A 12,698-nucleotide genomic window follows, 5' to 3' on the forward strand; every position below is an offset into this window, starting at 1 on the left:
TTACAAGAAAAACAATGCAAAATATTTCATTTCTTGCTCTGTTTCTCACTGGTCAGTCTAAACTTAGACACAGGGACATGCAAGAGCAGTAGCACAGAAAAGTGGCAAAAGTCAAGCAGGTCATGGTTCAACAACTATTGTGTTGCTTTTCTGAGGTTTTTGTTTTGTTTTTAAACAGAAAAATGCTAATAAAAGACCAGTCAGACCACGGAGTCTGTTTAGAGCCAATCCCTGAGATTCTGTGATTCTCAATGCAGAGACACTTAATTCTCTAAAGAATAAACTACACAGTTTTATTTTTCCATAATTTAGAAGGAACAAGTCACATCACTACAGAGCAAATAATCTTTAAAGGCACTGGAAAAATAAATATAAGAATGTTCCTTAGAGAGGTCAAAAAAGATCATTATTACCTGTAACCTTGTTTTTTGTGTATTCTCTTACAGAAAAGAAAAAGGGCTAGGTAAATTTTCCAATATCACTACAATTATGTTTGCACACTCAGCCATACCTTGTCATCCCAAAATCAGATACTTTAACCACTCCCATATCATTCACCAAGCAGTTCCTGGCAGCCTGCAAAGAGAATCATTAGATTTACATTAAAACTTTCAGTCTCTCGGACAAATTGCAACAGACTGATGAGTCTGTTAGCAAGTTCACTGATTCACCAAGCACATTGGTATATGACACTATGGCCCAGAAGAAAAGCTGCCTGTGCATTTGGCTCCTGAAAGCGTTGTTTTGACAACGAAAACATTTTGTAAAAAGCCACCAGGAAAAATTATGATCTCAAGGCATTTTGGAGTGGTAAAAATAGAACAAGTATACACAGTTATTTCAGCACAACTAGCTATCAACTTTCTATAAACATTTGAGAGACTTTATTCTATTTTCTCAAGAGAGAGACACATCATCTTTTTCTGTATACTGCAGCTTCACATATTTGCTTAGAACCTAAAGAGTCAACTTAAATTACTTGCAGTCTTCTGTGAGAATAAAAGCTGATATTTACAAACATGCTGCTTCAAAACTGGATAGATAAGGTCAAAAACAGAAATTTTACGAAGTGTATTGCATGATAGGATGTTACCAGGTCTCTGTGGATAAAGCTGTTCCTCTCCAGGTATTCCATTCCCTCACAGACATCTTGGCACATCGTGAGCAGGACATCTTTACTCAAAACCCCACGTTTTTGTCTTAGGTAATTCAGAAGGCAGCCATGCTCCATGAACTCGGTTACAATGTAGATGGGTCTCTGTTGTGTGCACACACCATACAGCTGAACTAACTTAGGATGTGTTAGTTTCCTGAAAAGATTGGCATCATGTAGTTATTGCTTTCCACCTCTCAGTACTGCCAAAATACACCTGCCTAAAGCAATTTTTCCAGTATATGCTATCAGAGACCAAAAATAAAGGTCCCAAGCACTGTGTAGCAACTCACATCATGACTTTGGCTTCCTCAATAAAATCCTCCTCATACATCGCGCCCTCCCGAATCGCTTTGATGGCCACTTTGTACTGCGCTCTCCATTTCCCAAGGCGCACTACTCCAAACAGGCCGCTCCCCAGCTCCCTCATGAAAGTCAGCTCTGATGGATTAATTTCCCATTTTTCTGTAAATCAAAACAAGCAAGAATCACTGACTGTTATTTTAGGATATGTGCTGAACTGGTAGAGAAGAGGGAGGGAAACTCTTCCTAGAAAATTAGGGAGAAAACTTTTCAGAATTAACACAAAAATGTAGTACGCCCGTATCACCAAGAAAATACATATTTTTTCATCTAGACACAGCTTTTAGCCAGCTGTTGACAAACACAGAAGGTGAAAATCGAAATTTCCCAAAGTCAACAAATAAATATGGATATTATTAGACTTAATTCAACACGCTCCCATCATACGAAGCTCTGCCAACGCATAGAAGCTGATCACGTCACTTGGTCTGCTGCGGTTAAAAATAGATCACTAAAAACATGAAAAAACAAATTAACAAATCCACCTCTGTAAAGATCAAAGGAACAAGTTTGAGTATGAAGTCTGAAGGCTTATTAAGCAGGCAAAGGCACAGCTCTTTAATAAGGCAGAACCCAAGGTGTCCACAAAAACATGGAGAAAGATACTGAACAGGCTCTGTTTCTCTACACAGTGCCCCTTGGCACTGTGCTACTGACACTTGACACATGCTACTGGCTCTGGAGCCTTTCCATGACAATTCTCTGTGCAGTGGTGTAAGGTACAATTTAAACCCACTAGTTAGTTAGAATAGGCAATGATAGTACAAAACTTCCAAAATTTTTAGAAACTATCATGGCTGCTTACACATATAAAATCATCAGAAAAGGTATGTAAGATAAATACAACACAATTACCATAGCTGAATCCTGCAGTTGTTGGTGCTGTTGTCTTCTTTGGGGTCACAGGGTAACGCAGCCTGGTAACAAGACCTGATGATCAAAGGTAATTCAAGAGAGACTTTATTTCTGAAATAGTGCCAGATAGCAAATAAGCCATTTGTTCACCGCAGACTACAACACTGACTCATAAGCTCATACACAGTTTTGACCACGTTCTCTGCTAACTCATTGCTTTGACTATTCAAAGTGGCTACAAGAGCACACAAGAGCACTCACTGAATCTAACTTGCTGCATCCGCATTACTGTTAAGAGAGAGCCATAAATATTTGTGCTTTACAATTATGCCAGCACCAGCAAAGACTGAGCAGAGACCATCTCTTTCCTAAACCAGATCAGAAAGACTGCCCAAAATGCATATTCACAATGTTACTTTTGATCATTTCTATTTTGCACGTACAAACCCCTCCGGTTTCACACTTATTTCCTGAAAAAATACTGTTATCCACATGTGTTTTCTACTTCCTTTTTATCATTTTAAGTTGTCGAGACCCACTAGTAAACCAGCACCTAGAGAGTACTTTAAAGAAGTACTATCCCTACCTCTCTGTTCTGGGCTAAAGACCAGCATTAGAAACAATACAAAATGAATGCTTTTATTTTTCTAATCCAACAAAGCTGTTCTTCTGTCATGCTGTGGATCAGTGTGCACTGAATAGCACTAGAACTGTTAAAAATTAATTTTGCCACACTTTTGTTTTGCTCTGTGTTTGGACATCAGCTGGGAAAAAGGATATTGCTCACTGTACAACAAGCAAATAGGAATGGCAAAAGAGCAACGTATACAGTGTTAAATAAAGTACTGATGGAAAGAAAACACCACTTGTCCTCATAAAACCAGGAGCTCAGCCCTGGTCTGTAGCCACTACACTCTGCTGATAATAGGAATAGCAAGCTGGTGTGGGTATAAATACAAATTATATAAAGCTATATACACATTATACACACACACACACACACACACACACACACACACACACACATATATATATGCACACAATCTTTCAAATGATTACATATATTGAAAAAATGTGAAATGCAGTTTAGTGCAGTCTTCTATATTTAGGATCTACAAAATTCTAAAAGCCTTCATTGAAAATCTCAGATTCCTTATCAAAACAGCCCATAACGACAGGAAAATTTCAGTCCATCTACCTGCTGCATTATGTTTGTGATACTCAATTATTTCTGGAATGGAGTTAAAGAGATGTTTTTCTGCAAGGTAGTATTGCTTTGGTGATGTCACTGTTTCTTTTATATGGTAGTGTCTTATTCCTGATGAACCTTCTCTGAAAAAAGGAAGTAAAACAATGTCATTTGTTGAAGATTAACCACATGAATTAATTCTCAGTTTGGCTTGCTCCTCAACGCAGCTCCCCTCGTGAGCACATAGGCTGGCACAAAGGAAAAGACTCAAAAGCATGTCAGAGCCTCCTTCTTTTAGTGGCAGTCAGATCTACACTAGATTAAAACCAAGGAGGCCTAAGCATATAGTCAAGAAGCTGATATTATGTCAACCCACGTTTTCTAACTGGCAGCCCTCCCCTCTTTGCTGAGCTTTCTCCCGACCTTGCCTCCAGGCCAAGAGTTTCAGTGTACATGCACACAAATTCAGGCAAGGTAATGTATGCAGGGTGGACACAGAAACTTACCCTCCAAATTTTGTATAAAGGGAAACCGTATACAGGCCAGGCTGACTTGAATCTCTCACCACAAAACCACCTTCTTTGTCCTAAATTGCAAACAAATTGACAGTTTCATACCACAAATAACTTTAAGCTGCATGTCCTTCGTAATTGTTCTGTAATTTGCACATGCCAAAATGAAATGTTAGCTTAAATAGGTTTAAGTAAATGCTGTGTTTTGTACACAAGGCTGCCATACCTCATTTCTAAGGAGCTGCTCTGCCTTGCTGCGGTTCAGGTTCCTGCTGTACCACCTGCAACACAACATCAGCACCTAACCAAAAGTTCTCCGCGACACTTGATTTATGTAAAAGGCTTAAAATCAAGTATTGCAAAGTTACCATTTCGATAATTTTTTTATACCAACGGCCAAGAACTGTACCTGAGTAAATGTAAAAAAAAAAAACCAAAAACAAAAAAAACAACAACAGTGCTTATTACATTGTAGAGTTTACCCATAAAAATGCCTTGATCTCACACAAACCAATAAAGTGCAGGAAATTTGACTAATTTTTGAGCAAAACATTTCCTAAAGCGGGCCAACAGCCTCGCGGTGGCCCTGAAGCAGCTATCTACACACAGCCCGATCATCTGCCAAGCTGACTGCCAGCTGTTATTCAGTACCTTCAGGAACAACAGACTTGGAGATCAGTCTCCAATTTTATCCTGGTGCTCCTAAATAACTACTTCATAATTAAATTGGAAAAATAAAAATATTTAAAAAAACTCTCTATACTTTCACAGCTGATAAATTGCATGAATACACTGAGACTTCAAATGCCCCAAGTGAAATACTTTGTTGAAAATGAGAGTTTCCATTCAAAATATCTGATGTTATGTTTACTTTGTACAATTTCTGCTGTTTTCTCCTCTATCTTCCTGCCACATCCTGGACAGGGATAACATTTTAATATTAAAACACATTCAGACATTCAGTACATTTAAAATGAAAAAATTTCCTTTAATATTTCCTTCTGACAACCAGGAAATTCTGAGAGTTTTGTGGTTTGGTTTATTTTTGGTGAGGTGTTTTTTTTTTGTTTTTTTGTTTTGTTTTTTTTTTTTACTTTTTATAGTAATCTTCTAGAAACTACTTGCCTGATGACCATCTCTGTCTTGAGTCTATTTTATACATCACATCAAAAAATCAGCAAGGAGAATCAGAACATATATATGCATATTTAAAATAATTAGGTGTTACGGTAAATAGCACTATTTTCAATGCTTATAAAAATATTTCAAAACATTAAAAAAAAATGCATTGTAATTCTTAAAGCATAGCTTTTATTTTATGATATTCCACATTTTAATTAGAACATTCACTTACTCATATTGATCAAGGTTGCTGGACTTCTTTCCTGTTACGTAGTTGCTTGGAATATATCCTTCATGCCTAAAAGAACATATAATACATACTCTGAGCAAAAAGATGCAAAGTTACATGCCCAGAAGACAGTATTAATTGTGCTATTACCAGAGGTCACTAGCAGTCATTCTTCTTTTTTTTTACTGAGCTATCCAATGTGCTACTCATTACTGAGTAATGAATTTCCACATCAACATTTCCACATCACCCTTTGCTGCACCTAAAGAGTTACACAGTCAGCAGAAATGTGCAACAAAGCCAAGAGGAGAGGAAAAGAAACAAGTGACCCTCTGGTTCTGTGGTCAGAGGTTGCAGTTGGTCACTGGAGACTGCCACAGCAGCCCTGCTGTATCTATTAACTCACAATTACCCTTCACTGCTCACAACATTGACTTGATCAATATTGCAGTTTGGTTAGTTTCACTTTTAAAATTAGGTGAAAAGATTTAAACACAGGAGAACTGAAGTCGAGACATTGTGGTCATTAAGGCATCTCTCTGCAGCTCTCAGCTCTCTCAAAGATCACCCTTAATGATCCACTTTTAAATAAGGTAATGATCATTCAAGCTTGGAACTCAGAGCATGTTGATCTGAACATTGATCACAATTCTCCCAAATGACCTATTGCCTAAAACCAGGAATACTAGACCAGTCAAATCAGATTTTGCAGCCTGCTGACACTATGACTCAGAAACCATAGAGTCTGACAGGAGATATCACTGTAAAAGCTTACAGTTCTGCATCAGATAACTGCAGGACAAGTGGAAATGGTTTTAAGTAGAGGGAGAAGAGATTTAGGTTGGATGTCGGGGGAAGTTTACAGAGACAGTGGTGAGGTGCTGGAACAGGCTGCCCAGAGAGCTGGTGGATACCCTATCCCTAGAGGTGTTCAAGGCCAGACTGGATGGGGCCCTGGGCAGCCTGGTCTAGCATTAAAAGGGGAGGTTGGTGGCCCTGCATGTGGCAGGGGGGTTGGAGATTCATGGTCCTTGAGGTCCTTTCCAACCCTGGCCATTCTGTGATTCTGTGATCAGTCTCCACAGTCTATTGAGAATTACTTTTTTTAAATTGGATTCTATGTGGGAATAAAAAATTGGTGCAAATTTCAGCAATTTGTTAACACACAATCAATATAAACTATTAGAACATGAAAACAGCCTAAATAACATCATAAGGAAAAATAAGAAACTCATGTTTACCCATGTTTGTCTCTTGCCTTCCACCAGTGAATGTCATTCTTCTCGATTACTGTGTATTCTTCACCTTTATCTAACCTTAAATCATGACGTTCTGTGGGCTGGAAGTCATACATCGCAACCACTATCTCCTCCTCTTCATTGTCATTTTCCTCAGCTGGAGGAACAGGTGGTGGTGGCCTTCGCTGAAAACGACACAAAATTATCATCATTCCCCTCCGTTCTTTGATTTCCCTCCACCCCACCTCTGCTATTACAGCTGTGTAAATGAGCTGAGCAGCCCAGAGGCAAAGGCTGAGCTGGTTCGGACTGTCCCATGAGGCAGCTGTGGGGTCAGGTTAGGCATGCATGAGACATTCATAGCATCGCAGCCCCCATGGTGCTTATTTTTGGACCCTCTCTACCAGCAGCACAGATACCTACCATACTTTTTTCTGGCATTGGCAAGGGCAGCGTTACTACACCTAGAAACAGAGCACAGAAAAGCATTAAGTGTCCTATGAAAAAAAGACTAGCTCAGAGAGTAAGCAGTGTTCACGGCAAGCCCTATCAATGGCTACTTTTTGTATAGAAATGTGTAAAGTCGTATAGAAAGGTAGTTTTTAATTATTTCTCTGGCCCAAAAGTATTTTTGTCTCCTGTGCTTCTTTTTTCCATTCAAAAAGTCTTGTAGAATAAAGGCAACCAGGAGCAATCTTTTATTTCTCTTTGAATGGAATGGAATCCACAGTTCCTAACCATTGCCACTCAAGGCTCTGATCAAGGGAACCAACCAGGCACTCCTGATTTCACCAGGTAGTGACCATTGGTGCCATTTCTTCTCTTACTAAGGAGGATTCCTTGAATCAAGTTCAAGAACAAAGTATTACTGTATTGTTACGCAGAACTGAGGGTCATGTTTCCACATCTTCATATGCCACAGCACACACTGTGGAATAAGCAAAGGCTGTGATTTGCATGCTAGAAGAGTCACTTCCAAATATGTATTTGGAAGTGATGTTTCATCAGGTTCAGCATTTGAATATTTGCAAACTACTAGGAAATCTAAGCTACGTGTCTGCAAATTCATTAAGTCTGGTTACCCTCTTGCATCATTTTCACGTTGGTGTAATTTCTCTCAATAATTCCTTGCAGATGTCTCCAAATGTTTTTTGGAAGGACAACTTTTTTTTTTTTCTTTTTTAAACACAAGTGCTTGGAGATGAAAAATATTTTGATTTAATCTAGGCACAGTGTCACTGACTCATCCTGCTCTATAAATTTCCCCATTACCTACAGCATTCAAGTGTGCTGACACGATCATATGCCAAAACCATTTCATGTAAGGACACATGTACTTACTATTTTCAAAAAGATTGTATTTTTCACAGCCAGGTGCTAATTTTTCTGTCTGTCTGCAGCACTGATAAATTCCTTCTGTCCAGAATTTAGGATGATATTTTATCATTATATTGCTGTTGTTCTTTATTCCTACCGGAAATAAAAAGCAAAGGTCAAACAAACAAACCAAAAAATAATAATAAAAAAGCATGACTGCCCCTAACTTTTAAAGTACTTTCAACATTAAGCATAATGTTCGTTGCCTGTCCTTATTGTAGCATTGCTTTTCTTGAGGAACTTTTCACAAGTCTACATGGAGGACATACACTGATGGCAGGTGCAATTTGTGTACTACAGAAGAGAGTGCTATACTCCCTGCCTACACCAGCTACTCCAGCAGGTTGCCCTCCAAAGGGCAGAGGGCCAGGGCTCACCACAACAGGCTGAGGCACCCACCTGCCCCCCTAATGCAGACAGGTAGCTGTGAAGGCGCTGCAGCTCTGGCTGCCTCTTTTCCTTTTGTTACTGCCACCAATGACTCAGAATTTCCTCTACAGTTAGCAATCTGGAGAGAGTTAGCTGACGTGCACCACTATTCCATGGCACAATGCCTGTAGTTGGTTCAGCAAGCTCCTCACCCTTATCCTCAAAGCTTGCTGAGTTTCAGAAATCACTCTATGATTGATGGCAGCAGAAAGCAATCAAGAGGCTCTTGAGAAAATGATCTTTATTCACTACAGCAGCAATAATCAGAATCATACCTCAGTGGAGATGCCCCCTCAGTGTTAGACCATCAATAGGTCCCTCATTCTGGCTAGCTACATTCAAATAAAACCTTTGAGTAATGTCATTAACTAGCTTGGATGAATTTTTTGGATGCTTTACATGTTATAGAAAAGCATAGATTCAAATTCTGATTGCAGTGAGACTACACTACACAAAATAAATGAAATTAGTCTGGGTGTTTGGAGACACTGGCATTGGCTGCCCAGTGAAGCTGGGAATGCCTTATCCCTGGAAGCACTCAAGGTCAGGCTGGATGAGGTCCTGGGCAGCCTGATTTGGTAGGTGGCAGCCCTGCCCATTGCAGAGAGTTGGAGCTGGATGATTTTAAGGTCCCTCTCCAACATAAGCCACTCTACGATTCTGTGTGCCCAATACCCATCATCAAATACTGCATATACAAATGACAATCTGGCCCAATTCAAAAGAAATTAAAAAAAAAAAAGTTTCACTATTTTATTTTTCTATCCTGTGGTGAGTTGTTCCCACCCAGCAGCAAAGCACCCACAACACTGTGACAGGGGAAAATAATAGAAAGAGGAAAAGTGAGAAGTTGTGGGCTGATAGCAAGAGCTTAGTAAGAGAAGTATGTACTGAGTTAACGCCATCCTAGTCAGACCCAGCACACAGCTTTAGCAAAATTATCTAAATATACCAGATATGAAGTGCAAGCAGTTTTCATTACCTTCTTTCAGATTCCTCACCCACTGATCCCGGCTTTGTGCACTTGGTGCAAAAATATAAAGTGTATTAGCATCATATACAACCTGCGGGGGGAAAAAAAAAAAACAAAACACCAATGAGACAAAACACACAAAAAAACAAAACACCAATAAATACACTCATATAGTACACTTATTTCCATTTGGATCACAATGAAAGAAAATACAATAAGGTTTATCTTGATTTTCTTATGCCTATATAAATTAATGGTAATCACACACTTGATATAAGCAGTATGCATGCAAAAGAAGGCAAAGGCTCCAGCTCTTTCCAATCAAAACCTAGGCAGAGTGTGATAGGGAAAGAAAAAGACCAACTGTCAGAGGCAGAACTCCGAAGAGCAAGGAGTTCAGAGGGAGAAGAGCTTTCGGGGGATGGCTTCCAAACCCTGACCCTGAACTGTCTCCTACAGTCCCACAGAATGGTTTCAGTGACAGAAGCAACAGTAATTTCAAGCAAGTCGCATTCAAGCAGCTTGCTGATGTTGAAAAAAGCGCTGTATTTCATATAAACCAAAGGAGCATACCTGAAACGGATATTTATTTTGACAGGGAATAATACCATCATTTTGTACAACTTCCACACATTTGATCCTTGAAATATCCACAGATCCTTTTCTGTACTTTTTCTGTAAGAGAAGAGTAAAAAAAGATATTATATTAAATACAGCTGAAGACTGATTCATTTACAGGCACTCATTTAACTTCCTTTTCCTGCCCTCCCCTCCCTCGCAAAGTCTTATCGCTTTCTTTCCCATTTACAATAGAAATACAGCCTTAACTGCAGAAGTAACTCAAAAACAGGAGAAAGAGAGCACAAAAATCTACACTGAAGTTCTACTGCTTAGTAGAAGGCACTACATTTTCCAAGATAAAGTTCCCTATCTTTAATAATAATAGGCTGGCCTACTCTTCTTTACGAAGAAACTTACAAAGGACAGCTTGCTGATCTCAAGCTATGACTAAAAGGGGTGAGTGAAAAAGGTTCCAACGCCACCTAATCTGCTCGCTTGCTCTGACACCAATGTGCTCCCACTGTTTTGTGGCTACTCCTGTGTCCCTCCAGCTTTCCAGAGAAACTGCAATGCACAGGCAAAACAAGTTCAGACAGAGTAGAAAGGAGAAGATAGGCTGAAACTGTCCTTGGGGTAAGTTGAGGTCTGTGCTGAAAGAACTTTCTTTGACCAAGGCTGGCAGAAGTCTTGAAGAAGCAAGGTCAACTTGATCTAGCTGTAGGTGTCCCCGCAAGGGAGTTGGATCAGTTGACTTTTAAAGGTCCCTTCTACCTCAAATGATTCTATGACTCTACAATTCTCTGGGAAACAACAGCTGGGGGTAGCTTGTACTGTGCTTCAGTCTAGTAAAAGCAGTAAGTAACAACAGTGAAATCCACCCACATGCAGACGTTTTTAAACTGACTTTTTCTGAAATAATTTATTTATATGTAGAAGAGATTGAGCGTGCCAGCACAACACAGGTTGGACTCGATCTGTAAGGTCTTTTCCAACCTGAGTGATTATATGAATTATACTTTTATTTTTTTTAATCAAGATGATGAAATCTACAGACAACATAAGGGCCACCTCTCGCTTTTGGGAGAGGAAGTTTCCACTGGAACAAAAATAAGAATAAAATATTAATAAAAAAAAAAGCCAGCAACTCATGGCTGGTCCCACGTAAACGCACATTAAACTTTTGCACTGTAAAGTACATCCAACAAGTGCAGTCCAACATGCAGCTTATGAAGGATGAATACTGTTCAGGCAATGTGGAAATAATTAGTAATTAGTGAATTATTGGAGATGCTCTAATCCCCACTCAGCTCCCCTCCTATCTCCTGAGGATGAGAATTTCAGCCCAAATAGCAGAATTCTGGCACAATAACATGCAACTGAAAACAAAAAGGGGAGAGCCGCTTCCTGTGCAGTCATGGTGATTCTGCCACCCTCATAATACAACACCCTCGTAGCACCATCCAGAAAAAACAGAGGAGCCTCCTCAGCATTTAAAACATATTTAGTATTCCAATTCATAAGTTTGTTATGAAGAAAACAGAGAAACACTCATGAAAAATTCAGGCTCGTGATGGTCAGCATCAGGAAGAATGGCAGGAACTGAATTCAGATAAAGCTGTAACCATCATGCAATACCAGAGATAAAAAAAAAAAAAAGAAAAGAAAACGGAGCTTTTTTCAAACTGCAACAATAATTAGGCATTAGACATTCTACTGAGACATTAAAAGAATTCAAATCATCATTGCTGATAGCATGCAACGCTATCATGTATTTTGTGGATCCCATCTAGCAGTTAACTGTGGTGGTGAGACAGAAAGAGATTATATGTTATCTTTTTTTTTCTCCTGTCTGGAGTCACAAACTTTCATTAGAGGAACAGGCTGTATTACTTTAAGCCTCTCCTCCTCCACAGCTCCCAGGTTTTCAGGACAGTTCTGGCATCCAATGAGTGCTCAAAAAGAGCATATGTGTGCTAGGAAGATAAAGAACAGGAAACCAAGAAAAACCAACCAGCACTTTGGAAAAATATATTAACTAAAATAAAGCAAAGCTCCTGATACACAGAGCAGATCATTCTAATATTGGTATTCCTTAAGTGATCCCTTTGTATACTTTCATGATTTAGGGAGACTCGGTTTGCATCACCATAAGGTGCTACACTAAACCAATAGAAATCTGACCCTCTTTAAAATCCAGTTCAGCAAATAAAGCCTAGTGAAAGCACATTATTCTACTTTTGCATATTTTAAAAAAATTAAAAACCTTGCATATGTGAAATTAAACACAAGTGTACTGCTCCAGATTGCATCAGGAGCAACAGTTATTAATGGCCACCAGCTTTCAAATTGTCTGGTCTGTAGCTGTGATTTAGTTTAGCATTTCTCACAATTAAACTGTTGTGCACATGAGCAAGAAGGAATGACTCAAGAAAGATGCCAAAAAGACCATTAGCATTCCACCCCCATTTTAACAATTTCCTCTTACAGTGGGACTTTTTGCACACGATCACTGTAATGTATTTATTATGAATGCCTAATGGCATGCTCTAGACCAAGGCATGAGCAGTCAAGAAATGTGTGATCAAGTGAGAGCTTGAGCCCTGACCTATTGTGGAAGTAGAGGGGCAGACGTGAGCCAGCCAAGAGAGAGCCACCAACAGCCACTCTTTCCAACAAGTGACAGAGATGGGATAATTG

At 39.3% G+C, this 12,698-nt stretch overlaps 1 protein-coding gene across 3 annotated transcripts in view; it reads right to left on the reverse strand.

Moving 5' to 3' along the window:
- TEC (tec protein tyrosine kinase) overlaps window positions 1-12,698 on the reverse strand; it is a 42,206-nt gene that overhangs the window by 4,305 nt on the left and 25,203 nt on the right. For all 3 annotated transcript variants that reach the window (XM_052681921.1, XM_052681923.1, XM_052681922.1), the window contains 13 exons: window positions 10,014-10,115; window positions 9,450-9,531; window positions 8,003-8,131; window positions 7,085-7,125; window positions 6,665-6,846; window positions 5,427-5,492; window positions 4,299-4,353; window positions 4,067-4,146; window positions 3,570-3,703; window positions 2,372-2,446; window positions 1,447-1,618; window positions 1,094-1,310; window positions 512-576 (listed from right to left, as the gene is read on the reverse strand). In XM_052681921.1, coding sequence (XP_052537881.1) covers window positions 512-576; window positions 1,094-1,310; window positions 1,447-1,618; window positions 2,372-2,446; window positions 3,570-3,703; window positions 4,067-4,146; window positions 4,299-4,353; window positions 5,427-5,492; window positions 6,665-6,846; window positions 7,085-7,125; window positions 8,003-8,131; window positions 9,450-9,531; window positions 10,014-10,115 — 1,400 coding nt within the window. The remainder of the gene's footprint in view (window positions 1-511; window positions 577-1,093; window positions 1,311-1,446; window positions 1,619-2,371; window positions 2,447-3,569; window positions 3,704-4,066; window positions 4,147-4,298; window positions 4,354-5,426; window positions 5,493-6,664; window positions 6,847-7,084; window positions 7,126-8,002; window positions 8,132-9,449; window positions 9,532-10,013; window positions 10,116-12,698) is intronic.

Source organism: Tympanuchus pallidicinctus, unplaced genomic scaffold (assembly GCF_026119805.1).
Source record: "Tympanuchus pallidicinctus isolate F22 unplaced genomic scaffold, pur_lepc_1.0 scaffold2, whole genome shotgun sequence".
NCBI lineage: Eukaryota > Metazoa > Chordata > Aves > Galliformes > Phasianidae > Tympanuchus > Tympanuchus pallidicinctus.